General features: G+C 42.2%; 3 protein-coding genes and 1 long non-coding RNA gene across 9 annotated transcripts; 3 read left to right on the forward strand and 1 right to left on the reverse strand.

Moving 5' to 3' along the window:
* Positions 1–433: 433 nt before the first annotated feature.
* LOC116926754 (inactive rhomboid protein 2) lies at positions 434–19,097 on the forward strand. 6 transcript variants are annotated; one of them, XM_045176063.1, is made up of 17 exons: positions 434–1,139; positions 5,562–8,063; positions 10,227–10,487; positions 11,594–11,732; positions 12,370–12,905; positions 12,990–13,118; positions 13,213–13,399; positions 13,488–13,562; positions 13,645–13,806; positions 14,144–14,194; positions 14,679–14,767; positions 14,843–15,039; positions 15,104–15,192; positions 15,253–15,507; positions 15,587–15,762; positions 15,823–18,918; positions 18,994–19,097. In XM_045176063.1, exons 2-16 carry the CDS (start codon positions 7,984–7,986, stop codon positions 16,091–16,093), a joined length of 2,697 nt encoding a protein of 898 aa, XP_045031998.1. In that variant the 5' UTR covers positions 434–1,139; positions 5,562–7,983; the 3' UTR covers positions 16,094–18,918; positions 18,994–19,097. The 6 variants fall into 6 exon arrangements, with proteins under 6 accessions (XP_045031998.1, XP_045031999.1, XP_045032000.1 ...); XM_045176067.1 differs by lacking the exons at positions 434–1,139; positions 5,562–8,063 and adding exons at positions 9,808–9,998; positions 10,075–10,157; XM_045176064.1 differs by lacking the exon at positions 14,144–14,194 and having other exon boundaries at positions 435–1,139.
* Positions 5,629–7,889, forward strand: LOC123474146. Its single transcript, XM_045176034.1, has 3 exons — positions 5,629–6,287; positions 6,331–6,974; positions 7,054–7,889. Exons 1-3 carry the CDS (start codon positions 5,629–5,631, stop codon positions 7,887–7,889), a joined length of 2,139 nt encoding a protein of 712 aa, XP_045031969.1.
* On the reverse strand, positions 10,484–11,708 carry LOC116926774. Its single transcript, XR_004396316.2, has 3 exons — positions 11,574–11,708; positions 11,133–11,207; positions 10,484–11,045 (listed from the first exon to the last, which is right to left on the reverse strand). It is a non-coding gene; the product is annotated as an uncharacterized LOC116926774 (long non-coding RNA).
* Positions 18,897–20,713, forward strand: LOC116926805 (dual specificity mitogen-activated protein kinase kinase 4). Its single transcript, XM_032933736.1, has 10 exons — positions 18,897–18,918; positions 18,994–19,096; positions 19,161–19,224; positions 19,303–19,416; positions 19,495–19,614; positions 19,681–19,800; positions 19,869–20,048; positions 20,124–20,267; positions 20,354–20,487; positions 20,548–20,713. Exons 1-10 carry the CDS (start codon positions 18,897–18,899, stop codon positions 20,711–20,713), a joined length of 1,167 nt encoding a protein of 388 aa, XP_032789627.1.
* The last annotated feature ends 296 nt before the right edge of the window (positions 20,714–21,009 follow it).

Genomic DNA, 21,009 nt, shown 5'->3' on the forward strand with positions numbered 1-21,009 from the left:
CTTTCAACCAGTCATCTACTATTATCAGGATTAATAAATAGATGTACCTTAAATGCTTAAAACGTCATAACAGGTGAATGGCCAAGATGGAAGTTAAAAGTGTATTCTTATGGATGTGTCCATTTATACATCTATAGAATGTATTTGCGCCGACGCACCAATCGGATGTCGCTGCATCAGCTGGTGAAATACTTCGACTACATGAGAACGAAAGATTTTTTTTATTTAAAACAAATAAAAATGGGAAAAAAAAAATGATAATCAAAATTGATTCAACTCTATAAAGAAAGAAAGGAGAGAGCATAGACGCAAAGGGGAGGAGCTTTAGCCGCACATAAGGATTTATGATCCGCCCACATTTTCGGTCGTGTATGCGCGGATTCTCAAGAACTGGTTTACCCACCGTGTCGTGTTCCAAACGCCGAGGCGACATCACCGTGAACGCGCAGAAGAAGCCCCCCTTCGCGTATAGATCCTCGGGAAAAAGAGTATAGACAGGCAAAAAGGAACAACATGGCCGCCGTTTCTGCTGGGCACTTGTCCCGACCGTAAGGCCGTCACCACACCCCAGTTTAAATAGACGAAATTTCTCCAATTTTCAGAATTATGAAAATCATCTAAAAAAGAAAAGTGTGTGTGTGTATGTGTGTGTGTGTGTGTGTGTGTGTGTGTGCAAGTGTTAGATGTGTGTAAAAAGAACAACATTTTCTACTGCAGTGCGTTGTGTTTGAAGATTGTGAGGGATAAATTTAAAGCCGACATTTTGGATGATTGTCTAATCAAACGACGATAATCATCAAAACTTTAACGACCAATTGAAATTAAGCCATGGATATCTATACGATTGATATATACAAACAAAATCGAATCGATTTTCATTGATACGTCTGTCCATAAAAAAGAAAAGCTGCAATCGTTTTATGTTGATTTTCGATTTTTTATTCTTCATCACCCACATCAAATTTGATGTTATGTCTGTCGAATCGAATCGCATCAGATCATGGCCGTGCTGACGTCGGTTAACATCCAGCCGATGATTCGTCCATCGAAGACGGAAGGAGAAAGAGGTCGACACTCTTTGACAGTCGATCCTTTCTCTTCTTCTTTTCCAGTGGACCCGGCGATAAAAACCAATTGAGGTAACATTTCGCATATCGGTTTTAATGTTTTCAATCAACACAACCGTTTCATTTCGCATTAAACTATATATTCATCGTCCATTTTCATTACATATAGGATGTTTTCTGTAAGAGCTGCGATCTATTCTGCATGTTTTTGCGTTTGCTTTTTCTTTCTTCGTTTTTTCCTGTACAGTAGACACATCATAGATATCCTGTGTATGTGTGCCAAGGGATTGGTAGAAAGATAGGGAACGGAGAGGGGGAGGGAGAAGAATAATCAATAGACGACGTCGTGGCGCTGCCGGCGCAAGCTCTATAGAAGGAGCAAGTTTACCTATATGTATGTTTGTTCTCGTGTATTGAAAAAGATTCAAAATTTGTTATCTTTAAATTTCAAGTTAATTACGCGAGCTTGTATACTAAGAATTAAGCGAATGAATGATGAACGTTACGTAATAAATAGGACAGATCATCGCAAATAGTCCGCTTGGCTTTTCTTTGTTCTTTGATTAATTAACTGAGTGACATAAAAAAAAGGAAAATTATGGTTTCTGCGTATAAGAATCAGCTCGTTACTATCCTCTTTTGTTTTCCCAGGATTGCTGATGCTATATATAAGGTATATATATATGTACAACGTTCACATATAGATATCGGTGTAGAGAGCAACATCAGCAGTCTATCAATCTTTTTATTTTGGGGGAGGGCTGAACGATTTGATGAGGATATCATTCTTCGATGTCTCTCCGCTGTTAACCGAGAAGACCATTAGCGAAACTGGTGGCTAGACACATCAACAAAATTAAGGTTATTCCGTCTAATGGTCTGGTTCAATCTAAAGACATTTTATATTTTTCATAAAGCCACAAACAATCACGAATAAAGAAAATGATAAACTGAATTTGAAACAATGATGTATGAAATTTATGCTGTATCTCTTTTTTGAAGCTTTTGATCTTGTTCAGAGTTTCTTTTTCCTCTTGACTTGAGCTTCGTGTCATCTGCTTAGACGATGAATCGGTTGCCTATACACGTCTACTTCACCCGGAAACTCTTGATGGAAACTATTAGACGTCTGTAAAAAGCAAAGTTGATTGTAAATCGACCAGGCGAGATGACGCACGTACATCGTTACATAGACCAGGGCGCAGTTGAGGTTAATTCAACATCGATTGCTTTGCCATAAAAAGGATTATGTCTTTTTTAATTCATTTATATATTATAAACAGCGCAGAATTTAAGTGACAGATTTTTCAAGTTGAGTCGTAACAGAATTTCAGTCCTGGCGAATAAGAGGAGGGAAAATAGAATCAAGTGATATAGAAGATTGGCATACATTTGCATGTGAAATATAGCATGGAGGAGTTGGGGCTATATGAATCTGATGCCATATAAGATCGATGAGGTTTTTTTCAATGCGATCTATTTGGTGGTCATTGTAACAGCGCAATATGTTTGTAGAGCATAGGTCTACCTAATATGTTTCACATAAGTCTAAACCGTGTAGGACATTAAAATGTCTATGATGGAAAAACATGTTCTGCTCCGATTTGAACGAAGCGAAACGCGTATAACATCCGTTCTATATTTGTATAGGACCTACGAATATAACCTCTTATTGATTTGTGTCAGTGTGCTGTTGAAGTGGCATTACAATGTTCTTGCTTACGTCACTTAGCAGACGACATAGACGTGCGCAAAAAATATTAATACACGCTACTACCGCACTGCTCCTTTTCGCATGATAATAGGGTGCTATTATTATATACGCACACTACAAAAACGAGCTCTAATGATCTAAAATATGTACGCACTTGTCTGTTATCAGATCTGCCTTACATACAAATTTCAACTTTTGTATATTATTCAACAACATTTTGTGTAGAGACACAGAAAGATGGGTTTCATAATATAGGGAAATAATGAATTATTAAAGGGTCTCGGTTCGCGTTAACGCAGTTTCAAATAGAGTGCTTTTTTTTTGGTGGGGGGGGAATGTTTATCTCTAGCAATTGATATCAGTTAATGTCAGGTTTTGTGTGTGTGTGTGTTTCTATGTATACTGCATACGTCTGTAGTTCTTCAACTGCACCCTTCGATACATGCATAACAAATGGGAAAATGCTTTATAAGAAGGAAATCAAAGACTCTGCTCAGTTGAAAAGGAAGATGGGACTTTGAATATCATCCTTATGCTATACTCGACGTGTCTTAATGGAATGAGCTTTATTTGACAAAAGGCACGCACTTCCATTTGCTACTATAATTGGAGCGTTTGCTAAAGTATACATATCTATATATACCCCCGAAATTAAGGTGAAGGTTCCATATCAATTTGAATACAAATATTGCAGACATCCGTAGAACAAAATCAATTAGGATGGTTTTTCAGTCCGGGCTGTACATCCAAAGATCTAAAATGATTTGTGATGATTTCATTTCACGTATATATAGAGGAGAAACGGGACTCACGTAGAGTATACCTTTGTCCCTCTTCTATATCACGAAATTTGTTTTTTTTAAATTTTGATCTACTATGCATTGTATTTTGTGATCTCGTCTATTGATATGCCAGTTCATGTGTTACAAAGGGGACAGTGGTACATAGTCAGACACTCCTGAAAAGCCGTCACAAACTGAAAGAAAAGATGAAATATCGATACAATCTTCTACACGCGAGAAGAAATAGAAAAAATCCAATGATGAATGTGTAGATGTGCTTTAACTCTTCGTCTCTCGTCAGAAGGAAAAGACGCAGAACAATTGGATCAATAACAGCACCGTGTCCTACATTTTTATGTACACAGCCGCGTGTTTCCATAACCTAATTGAAACTCTCATATTCCCTCTAAAAAAACAAAACAAAAAAATCAAACTAATTGAGGAAAATACTCAGGAAATGAGATCCAAACTATTTTTGCTATCCGACCACACAAATTCCTTCAGCTTTTGCAATAAAGAAAGGACGGCGAAGAAAAATCCGATAAGCGACGCGGACGAAAAGAAATTCTGCAGCGCAAGTCTTTCGTGACGACACGAAAAAAGTAGACAGGCAGCACGAAGAAGCTGTAAATATTACGACACGAAAATGCGGAGGGACATATTGCGATCAACGGAGATGATTAGTGTTTCCTTCGTATATTATACAGAGAACGTCCGTCGCCTTGATATGATAATATCAGCCGGTCTATTCATCTTGGCAACGAAAATTTCATCGCCAATGTGCGGTGTAATCAAAAAATTGACTATGGAGGGACGTACTTTGTATGTATGCACCCACTGGATGTAGTAGTACAAGATTGTGTATAGATATACACCATCCACCAAAAATCGATGGGCATATCCTATGTATATCACTGCCCATCTATTGCTGGACATATAAAAATTGTAGGAACGATTGATACGATTATTTCCAATCATTTATAGCTTCCACATAAAAACTGATATAGATTCTCTCGTTTCAAAGGCCAGCCCCATTCGGGTTGCCATTCAACGTAAAGACGACGTGATACAACACACTGTCGTCGATATCGTAATTCTCCATGTTTCGCTGTTTATTGTTTGACGTTTTAATACACTAAAATCAAATGAACGTTGCATCAACTAGAAAAGAAAGGCCATCGTTTTATGCCCCCATTATTAGTGGAAACCTTACAAGTGTTTGCCACTATACAGCAGCTTTGTATGTATACACATATCACGGTATCGATCGATATGTGTGACGGGGCCATTCGGCGAGAAACCCCATGTCCTTTTTCTTTATTATCCGTCATCAAAAGTGGACAAAATCTGGCCCCACTTTACTGTTTCCCATGCAAGGCTATACCTTTGTAGTGTTTCCCCATTACAGGTAAACTACGTCAAGTTTAATTAAAGCGATTTTTTTTAGTGCTTTAAATTAAAAATTTTGCAACTTGAAATGACAGAATTTATTAAATATACGATATAAAGGCAAATCCTTTATGTTATACGTTATAACACATAACAAAAGTATGGGGGTGGGGGGTCTAAAAACAAATATCACAAATGTTGTGGTTTTGCAAAAGATATTGGCACCACGCAACAAAGAGACATGGCAACCATTACATGACACCTCTCTCCGTTATCCAGCAGCGATATCCGCACACTCCACTGAACACCACACACACACCATTTAATACCGCAGTTACTGTTACTGTGTAATATTTTGTTCCCCCATTTTTACGTTGGAACTGTAACACACATAACACAATGTGCTGTCAGCCAAGTGACACACCTTTTCCCCCCATTACGCAACACATCGCAAAGCATAAAAAACAATTTGCCGTGTTTTTGTTTCGACACGTTAAACTACCAAACGTCAATATTTTTGCACGATAATTAACACGTGATCTTTGATGGCATTTGTTTCCGATCGAAATGTCATCTCGATGGTAATCACGCTTTCGTTTCTTTATGCAGATAAGCATCGAAAGGAAAAGGACTATTGTTACAACACTGACACACACACACAAAACAAAAAGGGGAAATGAGCCAACAGCAACATCCGCAGGAGCTGCTGGAAGACGAGCAAACGACAAGGAATTGGCAGCCGTTGGCCGTTCAGCAGGCGGGCAGTTGCGGCAGTTTAACGGCCATCGGACTTCATCAGAACACGCCTAATCGCCATCAACAGCAGCCTCTTAAATCTAGTCAACGTCTTCTAGGCCAGCAGGACTTCATTGCGACAGCAGCCGCGTCGTGTAGGATATCACCTGCGGCCGGTGGAGTCGGTAACAGCAACGCACCTGGCGCCACCGAATGCTGGACACCGTTGAACGACACAGCTTCCAACAGTTCCTCTTCTTCCGGCTGGAGGCATTTAGCTTCAAGTCCGCCGAGGAGGTCTCAACAGCATCATCAAGAAGCCGTGACCAACAGTATGTCCAGCAGACGACTCAGCCCGCATTGCTGGTCCAGTGAAAATCTGTTGAATCAAGACCTTCATCCAGCGAATCGGTGGACGTCGTCATCAGATCCGCTCTCGTCGCATTACATCCATCACCCGTCGTCTGCTGGATCGACGGGCGTCGAGTCGGACAGGGAACCTTTTATTCCACCTCCACCTTTGCTGGATTTTGAAACGGCCAATTTGCTGCCTCCGTTGGGCATTGACGTCAGCTCGCCGTCGGATGACCACCATTTTATGTCAGTTCCGCTGAGCGATTCGAATGCCGATGCGATTGTTCAGCAGCACGTCGAAGGGAAGGCAGAGAGGAAACGGTGGCGACGCTGGGGTCAATTGGGTTCAAATACCTCCGCAATACGCAACGCTCCGGGGTCGTCCATCGCGCAACGGAAACGGAAGCGCGGCCGACGGTTATTCGTTGACGGCCGTCCGTAAGCCGCGAGGTAACAATAATTTACATCACCCACCTTCGTCCACGTCATCCGGCTGGATGGATGTCGATCACGATTCTTCCGTGTCGAGTAACAGTGGCGGGGCGTGTCATCGGACGTCCATCGGATCGGACGGAATCAGCCGCAAGTGCACCTGCGGACAGAAAATGAGGCTGCAACAAGGACACAACAATTCGTCACTTTATCCGGAAATGTCGTCCGCAATGGGTGGCGGTCACATCCGCTCTGAAGACGGATTGGCCGGCATAGCCACGCTGAGGAGGCCAGTCAAACGTAAAGTGAGAAATCCATTGCCCGGCAGTGGTCAATTGCCACCAGCTGGAGTGAGCAATTCCAACAATGGCAACTCTGCAACGCCATCCGCAACTAGCCTCCTCCAACAGCCGAAGATGGAGACGTCCGTCTTGCTGGACAAGTTACTAAGAGCCGGAGCTTTACGGCCGGAAGATTACCTCGTCCTGTCCAGAATGGAGCGTATGATTATGGCCAATCACGCAGCTGGAGGAAATAGTTTAAACCAATCAGGTGCCCGCGTCCGGCACCCCAAGTCCAGCAGCACCGATCGCCAACAGAATCCCCTGCAAACAACAACAACAACAACAGATCGTTTCTCCAGCCGAAAGTGGGACGGACATGCGTCGAGAATTCGATTTCGGATCTAAACAACTCAATTCCATCGGTTTGCCCGTCTCTAACCAGCCCCAAGTGGCTTCTAATGAGAATCTGTACGATTCGGCGTCCGGTCCGTCGTCAATGGCCCAGCAACAATATCAGCGTCGATTGTCTGCAGGTAATAACGGACTGGATGTCACAGCAGGACAGTTGCGGATGCAACAACAGTTGCCCAGCAACCGACCCTCTCCCAGTCCGTCATCTCCGTTCGATTATTACAATAGCAGTTTGGCCAGCTATTCGAGTAATCCAGTTACAGGCAGAGGCTCGTCGCTGGGCAGTGCTAACGGAGACCATTCGTTAGCGCAGCCACAGCAACAGCTACCTAGCCGGAACAGTTCGGGCAATGCGGACGGACTTTATTCGATGGCTCAAAGTGGACCGTATCAGCCTCTGGCAAGTTTGCCGACAGCCGGCCGATGTTGCCCGTGTTGCGGCTCGCCGTCCCATCCGCAGCTTCAACATCATCACCATCATCATCACCACATCCATCACACTTGTTCGTTGTGCGGAGGCGGACCGCATTTGGCCAGCGGGCCCGCGTCCGTGCCAGTTTCTTCTTCCAACAGTTATTCCGGCTATGCTGGAAATTCAGGTAAGATGATGATCCAGCAACAACAACCGGCCGCCGCTTCGTCAGGATACGGATTCGCAACATCCACGGCTCCGTCATTTCTCCGCGTCTACCGGAATCGAGCAGCAATTCGCTGGAAATAATGGCGGAGCTGTTGCTTCCAAGTATCCAGCCATTGGTTCATCGGCTTCGAATAATAGCGGCGCTGCTGGCCTTCAAGCCCAGTCCCAACCGGCCATGGTATTGGGAAAAGGACTTGCCCAACAAATTGGAGTCCGCACTGAACTTCACAGTCTGCCCAGCAATGAACCAATGAGGTATAACGCGTGCAAATATTATATCAATAAGTGAAATTAATTAGCGAAAACGTTGAAAGTTGAAGTTCCTCCCAAAGCTGCAGGGCAATCAACAGAAACTTGTGCTAAAATGAAGGAGTCCCTAAATTATTTCGTATTTTCGAAACTTGGCGTGCACGTCGAGGATCACAGAAGGATTATCAATCGATATACTTATTCATTCTTCATGAGGAAAGGGGAAATTTAATATGTCGGGACGACGTCTAATTAAAATTGTTATTTATCTGAATACCAGTCTTTATAGCCGAGCCTCTATGGTATACATCAATAATGAGATGTTTAGGAATGGGGGGGGGAGAATGTGAGTATCAAACATCGCTGAAAGTCCAATCAATTATGACTCTCTGTGGATGTATCCATTCCACCTTAAGTTATATATGAATAGAATACGTCAACATCAACGTTTTTGTTGTTGTTGTTGAGAAAGAAAAATTCCAATTTTGCCTTTCAAAATTAATAATGACTGAAAAGAGCCTTCACTGAAACAAGTCGAAATAGACTATCATACATGGCTGATGCGTCCAATATATCGATTGGTATTTCCGCGAAAGCTAAGGCGTTCGATAGCGCGTGTTCCATAAAGATAGAGCAGACGAACTCGCTCATTTTTTATTCTTTTGCTTATTTCTTGGAAGTTGCCTTGGTTGTTATTGTGGCAGTACTGGAAGGTGGAACGTTATTGCTGATGTGCGTGTGTTAATGTTCGAAATCGACAGCTCAATCGTTTCTGTTTATATTTACATATTTTTCGCAACGAAATATCGTGGCTTCATAGTTTTTTCTATCGGAAACGTTAAGAAGAATTATCAAGTCTGTTCCAGGAATAGGATAAAGATGGCAGGGTGTCGTTATGGTTGCACAATTTTAACGTCTAGCGGCCGGAAGAGCATGTCGCCCACGCGTGTCCCGGGATCTGACATTCTTTTTTCGGCTGCTGATGGTCTTCTTTTGGCGAGCTGTAAATGTGGAAGTTGGCGTCATCGTTCATCATCAACTCGCCGTCGCTGTGACTTCCGAGGCTTCTCTATATGATTACAAAGGATGTAACCTCTAGGACTCTTTTGTGTTATCAAAGGCAAAGGGAGGGGGGGTTGAATGTGATGTGTTCGTAGTGCTACTTGGGAGAAAGGAAATCAACGCCCATGAACTTATAATTAAGAAGCCCCAGCTGTACATCTTTGGCTGTGTAATTTAGGGCGTAATTCATTCAGCATGATATTCGGTGTAATCGTATACTGCTGGTGGTGATGTATCGCGTTCGTGTGCACATTGTGTTTGTTTTTGATTAGTCAGCGTTAATGAAGAGGTTTATGAACAACGAAGCCATTCTACTTCATTAAAGACAAGTTGCCGTGAGAAAATGTACGGAATACAAGTGGGAAAAAACACATTTTTATCGATCTGACAGCTACGCTTTTCCAGCAGATGACGAAATACAGAAATGCTTCTGTCATTTTGGTGATATAAAAATAAAGACAAAAACCGAGGGGAAAAAAAGGAGGAATGTCGCAGAGTTGGTAACAAAGGGAGTGATTCTCATTTTTTTTCCCCTCAGCGACCCACAACATCCTTTCAACATTTCGAATCACATCCTGTCGCCATTGGGGGTGTGACTGGGAAATGGCGCTCGATTAAATCCATAGGATATTTTTTATTACAGCTTAGGGGAAGCTGATCAGTGCGACGATTCCTCAAAAGCGTAAGCGTTCGCCAAGTATATTTTTGTTTTACGTGTTAGATCACAAACAGTGCTAAGAGGGTGGGTGGGCTTCCGGATGTCGTGAAGCTCTTGTGACTGTTTCCAAAAGGAAATTACACTCTTCTGGTATTGAATAACTTTCCCGTGGCATATCCGAGGGCTGCACCCTAAAAAAAGATTGGGCTTCCCAACAAAATGTATTGCTAGTTTTACAACTATCTTTGTAGTTTAAAACTATCTCAACTGTAACACATCAAATGACTGCATTTTCAGTATTCCTGGAATTGCAGCCTGTCAGTATTCTGAGCTTCCATTTGTCACTGAAAGTCGGGAATACTATATTGACTTATTGGAATGTGAAAATATATTTATGATTTCCCAGGAAGTGACTGCTTGGGTTTAATTACAACATTTCACATACGCAGATTCACAATGGCTACCCAGAATGGTGCCCAACATCAGCCAAAAATATCCGCAGGCCAGGCGTTTCATCGTTCCGTATCGACGCCTGCACCATCAACTGCAACAGCAAGGAGTAGCATACCGCAGCAACAGCAAGTGCAGATGAATCCGATTGTGGAATCTCAACAGCAAGCTCATCGAACGGACCCGTTGGCCGTGACTGGCAACACCAATCATAGAGTTGGCCTAAGCCGCTCCTTGTCCCGAACGGAAGCAGTCAAAGAGTAAGTTTTCTTTCTTCCACATCCACGGCCAAAACTCCTATTCTTGTGACTTTATCCTCTCAATCCCCTCTGGAAAATTGTACGACATCGGAAGTTCCAAGTCTTGACGTGCGACGGTCGTCCCCAACTCTCTTTGGCTGCGTGTACCCAAAAGACAAGTTGAACGTGAAAGACGAAGCACCTTTTTATCAGGAATCTTTAGAGGGGACCCGCAGTTTAGAGTGGCAACTACGGAAATAATGTAGTGGCGAGAAAGAAAAGAAAATATAGGAAAACGCATTTATGATGTCGTTGTTGTTGTTGTAAAACTCAGCGTTCGTTGAGTAATTGAAGTACGGACTTTGGATGGGTGCGTTGTGCGGTATGCGAGGCCAACGTTCCGTTTGGCCCATACTGTTTGTGGAAGCCCAACTTCTTCTTTTTCTTTCCTTCTTTATTTTTGTCCGTTGACGGCTTCTTTTATCGATCCGACTGGCTCTTCGATCGAACCTTGTCTTCTTTTCTCTCGCCATTTATTCCGTCTCTCTCTTTTCACCCTTCATTCTCGTCGATAGCATGCTGCAAGCAGAAAACAAAAATGACCTTATCCATCCGTAAAAGAAAAAACACAAACACTGTTTTTTGAAAAAAAAAAAAAAAGCAAACTGTTTGGGGTGGTTGTTGGTTTTCTCTTTTCATCGCCAGGGAGCGTATGGTATACAATCTGCGTTCTTTTATAATCTGGAGGGGGAAAAAAGGGTTTCAATTATCCAATTGACTTGGTAACAAGTTTATCTCTTTTTGTTTGTTGGTGCAAAAGAGAGAGAAAAAAGAGGGGCAACGGGTTTAAAGAGAGACGTTTCGGTTGTAGAAAAAGAAAAGAAAAAAATGAGAAGCCATTCGGATAGTTGTTGCTATCAAAATAAATCCGAAAGTAAATGGTCTGCGTGAAATACTGTTGGCCAAGTTAAAGAATTAAATTCATCCTCTTTCAATTGCGACCAACATTGTCAATTCTCAAATTTGTCAAACACGAGAAATCTTAGACTATGTCGTTATCGATTTTCCGTTGTTGTTGTTGTTGTTGTAAAAATCCAATTTAATTACCGTCCATGTTTGTGTCGTAGGTATTTCAAGCAAAGTGCGGCGACATTCTTCGGCCTGGATGAAAGCAAAGAGAGCGAACTGAGGCAACGGTGGGAAGACAGACGGAGAAGGCTGGCCGAACGGCGTTGTGGAACTCTGCGGGAATCGTGCTCTCACGACGTAAGCACACGAAATAATTTCGTGTATCGATTATCGATAAAGGGTCCAGCACGATTGGCTTCACGACAATTGTAAACGCCCGGAATTGTGTACTCCACGCGCTGCCTTTGTATTAGTAATGAAACTCTCCACGCACAGTTTGTTTGCCTTACAACCGTCTATTGGTGACCCCGCGTTGCTGTCCAGCCAGAAACCCACGCAAACCTGAAAAAAAAAAATAAAAAAAGATCACGTCAACTTTGACGTCAAAGACGGCCCGGCCCGCCCAATGGGGGGTACACGAGAAAGCTAAGCAAAACTGTCGAATCAGATGATTCCACAACAGATCTATTTGCCATCTGATACATGTAGACTGTATTAAAGCTTTGTGAACGGACAAGATGGAAACGCTATCGATTTCCTAGTTGCCTTGACTTGTGTCTCCATGTAAAAGCCTTGAGGGACTTCGTTATAAGACGCAAGAGGCAATCGTGATTTCTCGGAATTCGTTGCTCTCCTTATTCCCCATTATCCAGTGGTTTTTCTTTGAGTTACTGCTCATATTTATTTCATCTAGGACTAGAATGGATGTGATCCGGAAGAAAACGAGGGCCGTTCGTTCAGTTGGATTGTTACGTTTTGTCTTTCGTTCCTACAGGAAGGTCTCGAGTCGCGCGATCTAGTGGACGGTCATGGCAGAAACGCCGCCATTCCGATGGAAAGGGTTGCCGATTCGCCCGACGGATCATTGCCGGATGGATCGCAGAGCACTTTGCTTTTACATCCACGCCTCAAACGGCGTGAATCGGTCGCCCGCATGACCTGGGATGGATTGGCCTACCTGGCCACGGCCATCGTTCGGTTAAGACCTAACGGTCCGGAGGAAGAGGATATCCGTTCTCGTAGTGTTTCACGCGAAGCTTTTGCCGCAGCTTCGGCAAATGCATCCGCAACCAGCCGGAACGGTGAAGCATCTCGGTCGGCGAATGGTGCCCTCAGCAATGCTCAGCCATTGCCGCCGGATGTCACGATGGATACGGGTGGAACGGCTAATCTAGGCTGCGTCGATGTCACGTTAGACGACGAAGTCTTCTTCGATTCACCTCCGCCCGCCTACGAGGACGTTGTCGACGCTGCTCATATCGGCCCTCCGCCACCGACAGGCCCTACCCATCGTCGGGAATCCGAAGCACGGTGCGTATTTTTCTTTAATTTCATTCCATTATTATCCCGACGATCTTTGATTGACGACGAATGCTTTCGTTGGTCATCACGCAGACCATCTAGGTGGAGGCGTGCCATCCACGCCAGCATGAACGGACCCAGTGGGCCTTCGGTAGTTGATCGATTGATGGATAATTCGAATCGAAGGCAGTACGGCATGGGCATCGTGGGTCGAATGACGAGGTAATTATTGATTTCTGTTGCTTACTGCCATCAACGATGATGCCTGTCATTCAATTTTGGGTTTTGATTGTTTTGTTTTTTGTTTTTTTTAAAGGCGGTCGCTACGTCAATCGATGACGGAAAGCAACAAACACTTGAAACGACAGTTGGATTCGTTCGAGGACCATCGTCCTTATTTTACTTACTGGACCTGCACCGTCCAGGTGCTCATCATGTTCATCGCACTCATCACTTATGGATTAGGACCCATCGGTTTCAATCTTCATCGACGCTCCGGATCGGTTTGTTTTCCTATTTGTTTTTTTGTTCTTTGAGCCCAATAATTCGATGATGAAGGTTCACTTTTAAATTTTTTGATTTGCGTTTCAGGTTCTCGTGACTAGTTTGTCGTTACAAGAAGTGGACTATTACGAACCTTCGAATTTTTACATAGGACCTAGAGCGGTAATATCAGCATTTAATGATCGCCTCGCAAATCGATTTCTAATTGTGGGTCTTCTTTTTTTTGACCCCCGTTTTTTTGCAGGCGGATCTTATTCATTTGGGTGCTAAATACAGTCCGTGCATGAAGCCAGACACGCGAATCGGGGCGGATATCGAAGCCACCCGGATACGTGAACGACAGACGGCCTGCTGCATCCGCAACGACAATTCGGGTTGCGTTCAGACATCCAGAGCCGAATGTTCGGTAAAAACTGTTTCTTGTCTTTCATTCGCTAAAAAAAAAAAGGGGGGGGGACAAACTTTATGTGTTGATAGTCAAACGTGGTGTTTGTTACCGTCGCCCACGCAATCACGAAGAACAAGTTCGGGGCTGAAAAGTTACAGCTGCCGATCTTTTTGTTTCGCTGCTTTTTATCGTGTGCGTGGGCGTGTCTTTTACACGATAATATGTTTGAAATTGGATTACTAACTACGTCTCATTTAGAACAAATGGGACAAGGTTCAATTAGAATGAAATGTTTTTATTGTAACACTTTTTGAAGATTGACATAATTACTAATCGCAAGTCTACAAAAAAACAGTCTCTTCCCTCTGTGCCGCCTTATCACAACACGGAGCGCGGAATTGGCACGGTACAGAATAGCAAACAGAAAACAAAAAAAACGATTCAGACAAACATTTTTGCATTATTGAAAAACCCTCTGTTGTGATTGGTTTTTTTTTTTCTTTTAGTTTATTTATACAACCTCAATTTATTTTAGTTTTTCTCATCCGTTTTATCGTCTTTTATTATTCTCGTACCTCATCATCCGTCATAGTTTATAATTCATCAAAGTTTTGATTTTTTTTTATTTATTTGACGTAAATTTATTTATTTTTTTATATATATTCCGAGAAATTCCCCGTCCCTCCTCGCACTCGCGTATGCTTGACTGGTGTGTGTGTGTGTCTGTGTGTGTGTTGAGTCCTTTTTATTTTTTAAATGGATTCGATCCTAGTTTTTTTGTTTGGTTTTATTATTCCATCCTGTAATGCGTTTGAATTTTTTAACTTTTCAATATTGTATTTCATTGTTTTCTTTTTGTTTGTGTGTGTGTGTGTGTGTCGTCGACGCAGGATTTGACTTCGACTTGGAAAAAGTGGAATGTCGTTCAGTCTGGACCCGGTGGACGGATTTCCGGCTCCGTTTGTGGCCAAGATCCAAAGTAAATTTTCTTCATTGTGCCATAAGAAATGAACGGAAAAAAAAATTTAATAATATTTTGATTGTTTTTTTCAAGTTTTTGTATAGAACCAGCGTCAGTGGCGCCTTTCGAATGGCCGGACGACATCACAAAATGGCCGAAATGTCGAAAAAAACTACCCGGTTTAGGGGGATCCGGGTCTGAATCAAAGTCGAACGCCAATCACGTATTAAAGACGACCGGTCAGGCTGATCATATGGTCTGTGAAGTCATCGGACATCCGTGCTGCATTGGTAGAATGTTGAAAAATAAGAAAACGCAATCGCAAATGTACTATGATTTGCAAACATATTGCAGGTATTCACGGTGAATGCCGGATCGCGACGCGCGAATATTGCGACTTTGTCAAAGGCTACTTCCATCAGGAAGCCTCTTTATGCTCTCAGGTGCGATTTGATTGTAATTTCGATTGAAAGAAAAACTAATTTAACAATTATGAATTACAGGTGTCTTGCATGAACGACGTTTGCGGTATGCTGCCTTTCCACACACCCGACTTTGCCGACCAATTTTACAGACTGTGGACGTCGCTGTTTTTGCATGCGGGCATCCTTCACTTGGCCGTTTCGGTCACCTTCCAAATGATTATCATGCGCGACTTGGAGAAGTTGGCCGGTCCGTTACGCATCGGCATTATCTACATGGGCTCCGGTGTCGTTGGCAACCTCGCCTCGGCCTTGTTTGTGCCATACAGAGCCGAGGTATTTGATCAAAACTCTGCATCTCTCTTTGACAAACAGAATATTCTTTAAACACAAATTTTTGGATTCGTTTCGTCAGGTGGGTCCGTCCGGTTCGCATTTCGGTTTACTCGCTTGCCTCTGCGTCGAAGTGTTGCACGCCTGGCCGCTACTTCGGACGCCTTGGCGGGCTCTCGGCCGGCTCCTCATGACGGTCGCCTTCCTTTTCGTCGCGGGACTTTTGCCCTGGGTCGACAATTTCGCTCACATTTTCGGGTATAGAAACGATTTCATTGTTTTTTTAACCTGTGTAATTCAATGGATCATTAACGCTAGGTTCATTTCGGGCGGATTGCTCTCATACACGTTTTTGCCATTCATCACGGTGGGTGTGTACGACCGCCGACGTAAGTTCGTGTTGATTTGCGTGACGCTAGCGTTGGCCGCCATCCTGCTCACCACACTCGTCCTACTCCTCTACGTGTGGCCCATTCAGGATTCTGGCGTCATCCAAACGCTCGGTTACCTCAACTGCGTGCCCATCACGCGCGATTTCTGCGCCGAGCAGAACATTCATTTTAGCAAAAGAGAAATCAACATTCTCTGAAATGTCGCCCTCCTTTATCCTCTGCAAACGGACAATTGTGTTGAATGTTTTTATTCTTTTTTTTTTTGGGGGGGTCTTTTGGTTTCTTGTTTGTTTTTGTTTTGTTTTTTTTAACTTTTCGTTATTTTTTTTTTTACACGTTTCTTTTTTATGGTCACCGCAATGGCGAACCAAAAGATGGAGGACCTTCCGTCTCTTCATGTTTCATCTTTTTTTTGTATAGAAAAGACGACTACACATACACACAGATACAAAGTCACACATACACACAGCCATATATGAGAGGAAGTAAAAAGTAATGTTCATCGTAGGTTTTTTTTTATCACTTTTTTTCGTGTTTCGTGAATTCTCGTGATTATGCCGAATGTCCCCCTTTTTTTTTTTAATACCATCCCCTTATTTCTTTGCGTGCCCTTGGTTGACTCCTACACTGTTGTCGTACTTTTTTCTATTTATTTACTAGTGTCCTTCTTTGGAGGTGAAAAAAAAAAAATGTTTTCCGTTTCCTGTTTTTCTGAATTCGAGCTGGTAGGTTTTCTTGACATTCCCTGTTCTTTAGAGCGCACTGCTGTGAATTCTTACCCATAAAAGTGTGTGTGTCATTTTCTTGTGGTTTCCACCTCCCGTTATACTTTTCTCCCGACAACACGTTGAACACGCAGATAACACATTTTTTTTGAAAAAGGATTTTTGTTGTTGAACGAACTCAATGTGGAAGAGGGATAGAGAAAGAAGAGTGATCTTTGTTTTTGTCCTTCACTCCTTTAGCTCTCTGTGTACAAGCCGCAGCTGAGGGTTCCGAATGAGTCTAACTGGTGGAAGACAAACACTTGACCTAGTGTACACTCAGACTTTTTTAAAAACATTTGTATCAGATAGAAAATTTTGTAAGAAAACAAACCAACAAGAATGAAGCCAAGATGATTGATCCTCCCGTCATAACGAACGTGCAGTGGGAGGAGTTTTCGCTGCATCTTCTCGTGTTTTTTTTTTTCTTTTCTTTTTGCGATTTTGTGGGTGTAGATGTGTCTGTGTTTGTTTCTTTGTTTACGTGCATTATTCTGGGCCCTCCAACTATCCCAACATCCAGCTATGTCACTATCCTGCTCGGCTACTTATCTCTCTCTCTCTTCTCAATAAAAATCCTTGGCTGATTGTATACACACTGTTATACTCTCGTTAACCTCCCTCCCTACCCCTCCATACAAAGAACAAGAAAAAAAAAAAATTGTTTTTGCTCTGTTCAATCTCTTTCTCTCTGTTACTCCGTTTCTTTCTCTATATTCTCTCTGTGTGTGCTGAAATATTGTCTTGATTTGATTATTCTACAATGAACATTTTGGTTTCCATTTCAATCGAAAGGAAAACTAAAACATCTGCATTTTTGTCCGTGTGGTGGTGTACGTATAAAAACAAAAATATTATAAGATTTAAAAAAAAAAGAATAGCGACAATGGCATCTGTCGTGAGCAATCGTTTCTACAGAATTGAACCCTTTCGTAGACAACTCGATAACTTTCAAGAGTTTACTATCTGTGGTATGACTTCATGCCTGCCGAAATTTATAGGCTTCGCGTTGCGTATACTGCGATCGATATTGCAATTCTCTGGGCTCCCACATAAACGAATGGTTGCCTAACTGATTTGGCCCCAAGACTATCACGCGAATGTAGTGTCATTTGATATCATTGCAAGTCAAATTGTTGCCAAGTTATCTGTCATATTTCTCTAGGAAATGAAGAATTGCATTTGAAACTGTTTAGTTCTAAACATCGTGATTTTGAAAGGCAGTTATCAATAAAGGATTCCCCTGCAATATTCCCAGCTAATAGTGTGATCTTGAAGCAAAATATTCTGGCAATGAAAATGATATCAAATGTGAAACCTTAGATTACCAGATCAAATTCTTTCCCAAGCCTAGAGTTTTATTGAGTGAATCCATGTAAACTGTCCAAATACTCGTTCGAAATGGATATTCGTGTCACGCACAGCCAGGCCAAAAGTCCTAACTTTTAAGCCAAACAAGTTCGTCGCATATGCGTGACTGTGCTTAAAGGAACCTACCTACGTCATCGTATTTTATCAAAACGGAATAGTACGATCAAGACTGTATACCACAGTTCATAGTAATCGTTTTCCTTCTAGGAATAGAAAAAAGAAAGAAACTTGAAAACCACGCAAAAAATTCGATTGCCTTGCTGGCCAACGACTTGCCTTGGAGGCTTTTACAGTTGCTGGGCAGCTGGCCTATCTAAAATGCGAAGGTGTAAATTCTAATATACGTATTGAAGGTGGCGGGGGCCCAAAAGGTAATTAGATCGTTATATCTTGGTGTGTTTTTACCTCCTTTACGAACCGGAAACGCCGGGAGAAGGAAAAGGAAGCGAAGGCGCGCGCGCAACCAGGTTGCCTAACCTTCAACTATAAATCGATTATGCGATTCCTATCGATGGGTTATTTCATTCGTTGGGCTTTTTCGGGAGAGGAAGAGCTGCTAACGTTTTTGACATAACATTTTTGTGTGACAATCGTGTTGTGTGTTGTACATGGACAGTAGATTTTATTTGCAACTACCACACCTAAAGGGCACAGAGCATTTGTTCGAATGATTACGTGCTCGTAGCCCTCTTCCGAGCAACGGCCCCGTAAAATTGAGTCTTGTGTGTGTTTGTTTGATTTTTCACACGCACGTCCTTATTTGTACGAAGACCCCCGTTTTGATCGTGTGTTTGTGAAACAATCCTGTTTAATACCGCTGTCAGAGGCAAAGTGCAATCGAGTGCAAGTCACGCGTCCTACCAACATGTCGACAGAAGAACAGCAAGGTAGTTTTTCATACACCCCTTTTAATTATTAAAAAAATAGAAAACACTTCCTTCATGACTGTTTTACTTTTCTAGCGGAAGACAAGCGAAGCAGACTGAGACCTCTTTCATTCTCTGGATTACCAACTAAATGTCTATCACCTAGTAGTGCAATTGCCCCCATTCAATCTTTTCCTATGTAAGATATTCATTTGTTTTTGCTACGGTAAATTTATAAGGTGTTTTTCTCTACGTATGTACAGGGAAAAATGGAATATCACTGATGTCAACAATTCCCCAGGAAAGCTGCAGATATCGCCTGAATTAGTAAAACATTTCCCCCGAGAATCACAGTAATGTGGGCCCATCAAAGTCATACATGTTTCTTTCATTTTGAAAAATTAGGTTTACGATTTCACAGCGGAAGACCTGCAAGACATGGGAGAAATTGGTAGAGGAAATTTTGGAAGTGTCAATAAAATGCTCCACATCAAAACAAATACTGTCATGGCTGTCAAGGTACCATTTCAGATTTATTCAAGCTCACATAGTGTGTAAGTGTTACCACAAATCTGTATGTTGTTTTCCTTGTTGTAGAGAATTCGTTCCACTGTTGATGAAAAAGAACAGAAACAATTGCTGATGGACCTTGATGTTGTCATGAGAAGCAATAAGTGCCAATTTATTGTACTTTTTTATGGAGCATTGTTTACTGAGGTATAAACCAGTGGTACTACACAACACATTATTCACCCTCACATTTTTTTTTTTTGGGTCTGGTAGGGTGACTGCTGGATTTGCATGGAATTAATGGATATTTCTCTGGATAAGTTTTATCGTTTTACACACCAGCGGCTTAATGAGAAGATTCCTGAATCCATTCTGGGGAAAATGGCTTTTGCGGCAAGTGTTGCTCATACGCACCGGTGAAAATTCATACTTCATGCTTGAAGTTTTCCTTTTGTTTCCAGACTGTGCAAGCCTTGAACTATTTGAAGGAGAAGTTGGAGATCATTCATCGTGACGTAAAGCCGTCTAATATTCTAATGGACAGGCGCGGGAACATCAAACTGTGCGACTTTGGTATTTCGGGACAGCTAGTCGATTCCATCGCCAAAACCCGAGATGCTGGATGCCGACCATACATGGCTGTAATGATTCATTCATCTATTTGGAGTCGTTATACCTTGTTACTTATTCAGTCTTTTCTTCATTAATAAAACAAGCCCGAACGGATCGATCCACAGTCTTCCGCACGAGGCTACGACATACGCAGTGATGTTTGGTCACTGGGGATTACCTTAATCGAAATAGCTACCGGCAAGTTCCCGTATCCCCACTGGAACTCTGTATTCGATCAGCTGACACAGGTATCAAATTGCTTTGCCCCCGTCTTGAAGTATTGTTATTATTGTTTGTTTTGTTTTTTTAATACTCTCTTCTTGTATTACATAAGGTGGTGCATGGAGATCCGCCCAGACTGATCTCTAGCTACAGTAAAAATCCGACCAACAACTCAAGTTCCAAAAATGGAAACTTGGTTCAAGAGTGCCCATTTTCAGATGAATTTGTGAATTTGGTAAACACTTGGTAAGTTGAGCGGTTTGTTTACTTCAAATTTTTACTATTAATAACGAGGATGTTCTACAGCATGCAAAAAGATGCGAGACAACGACCAAAGTACTCCGAGCTTCTCCTACATCCTTTCTTGTTGGCTAGCAAGGCAAAACAAGTCGATGTTAGCGCCTATGTCGACAACACCCTACAGCGCATCGAGACCCTCGGTTTGACGGTCGCCGACTTGCAAATGGATTAGTACCCTTTCTTTATTGTTATAATTTTTTTTTTTTTTTTTGGGTCCATACTTTCGTCTTGTTCCAAGCAAAGTTGTCCGGCTTCCATCCAAAGATTCACTTACCCCCCATTCTTTTTTTTGAAAGCTCAGATGGAAATGGGAAATATGATGCAAATGAAAACAAAAACAAACAAACAAAAAAAAACAAAAAATTAAAAAGAAAGCTAAAAGAAAAATCAAATACCTCGTTATAGAGTTTCTGTTGGCAATCCTGTCTGATATCGACTAACACAAATATGCTTTAGACACTATTAGTG

This window comes from Daphnia magna, linkage group LG7 (assembly GCF_020631705.1).
Source record: "Daphnia magna isolate NIES linkage group LG7, ASM2063170v1.1, whole genome shotgun sequence".
Classification (NCBI taxonomy): domain Eukaryota; kingdom Metazoa; phylum Arthropoda; class Branchiopoda; order Diplostraca; family Daphniidae; genus Daphnia; species Daphnia magna.

Excerpts from the sequence above, each read along its gene's own strand:
- LOC123474146 (XM_045176034.1), top strand. The coding sequence starts at position 5,629 with ATGAGCCAACAGCAACATCCGCAGGAGCTGCTGGAAGACGAGCAAACG. Across the intron at positions 6,288-6,330 it reads TCGGATGACCACCATTTTAT|CAGCACGTCGAAGGGAAGGC; the intron begins GTCAGTTCCGCT and ends GCGATTGTTCAG. Across the intron at positions 6,975-7,053 it reads CGTCCTGTCCAGAATGGAGC|CAGCACCGATCGCCAACAGA; the intron begins GTATGATTATGG and ends CCCCAAGTCCAG.
- LOC116926754 (XM_045176063.1), top strand. The coding sequence starts at position 7,984 with ATGGTATTGGGAAAAGGACTTGCCCAACAAATTGGAGTCCGCACTGAA. Across the intron at positions 11,733-12,369 it reads GGGAATCGTGCTCTCACGAC|GAAGGTCTCGAGTCGCGCGA; the intron begins GTAAGCACACGA and ends TCGTTCCTACAG. Across the intron at positions 14,768-14,842 it reads GTTTGTGGCCAAGATCCAAA|TTTTTGTATAGAACCAGCGT; the intron begins GTAAATTTTCTT and ends GTTTTTTTCAAG.
- LOC116926805 (XM_032933736.1), top strand. The coding sequence starts at position 18,897 with ATGTCGACAGAAGAACAGCAAG. Across the intron at positions 20,268-20,353 it reads TATTCGATCAGCTGACACAG|GTGGTGCATGGAGATCCGCC; the intron begins GTATCAAATTGC and ends GTATTACATAAG. Across the intron at positions 20,488-20,547 it reads GTGAATTTGGTAAACACTTG|CATGCAAAAAGATGCGAGAC; the intron begins GTAAGTTGAGCG and ends GATGTTCTACAG.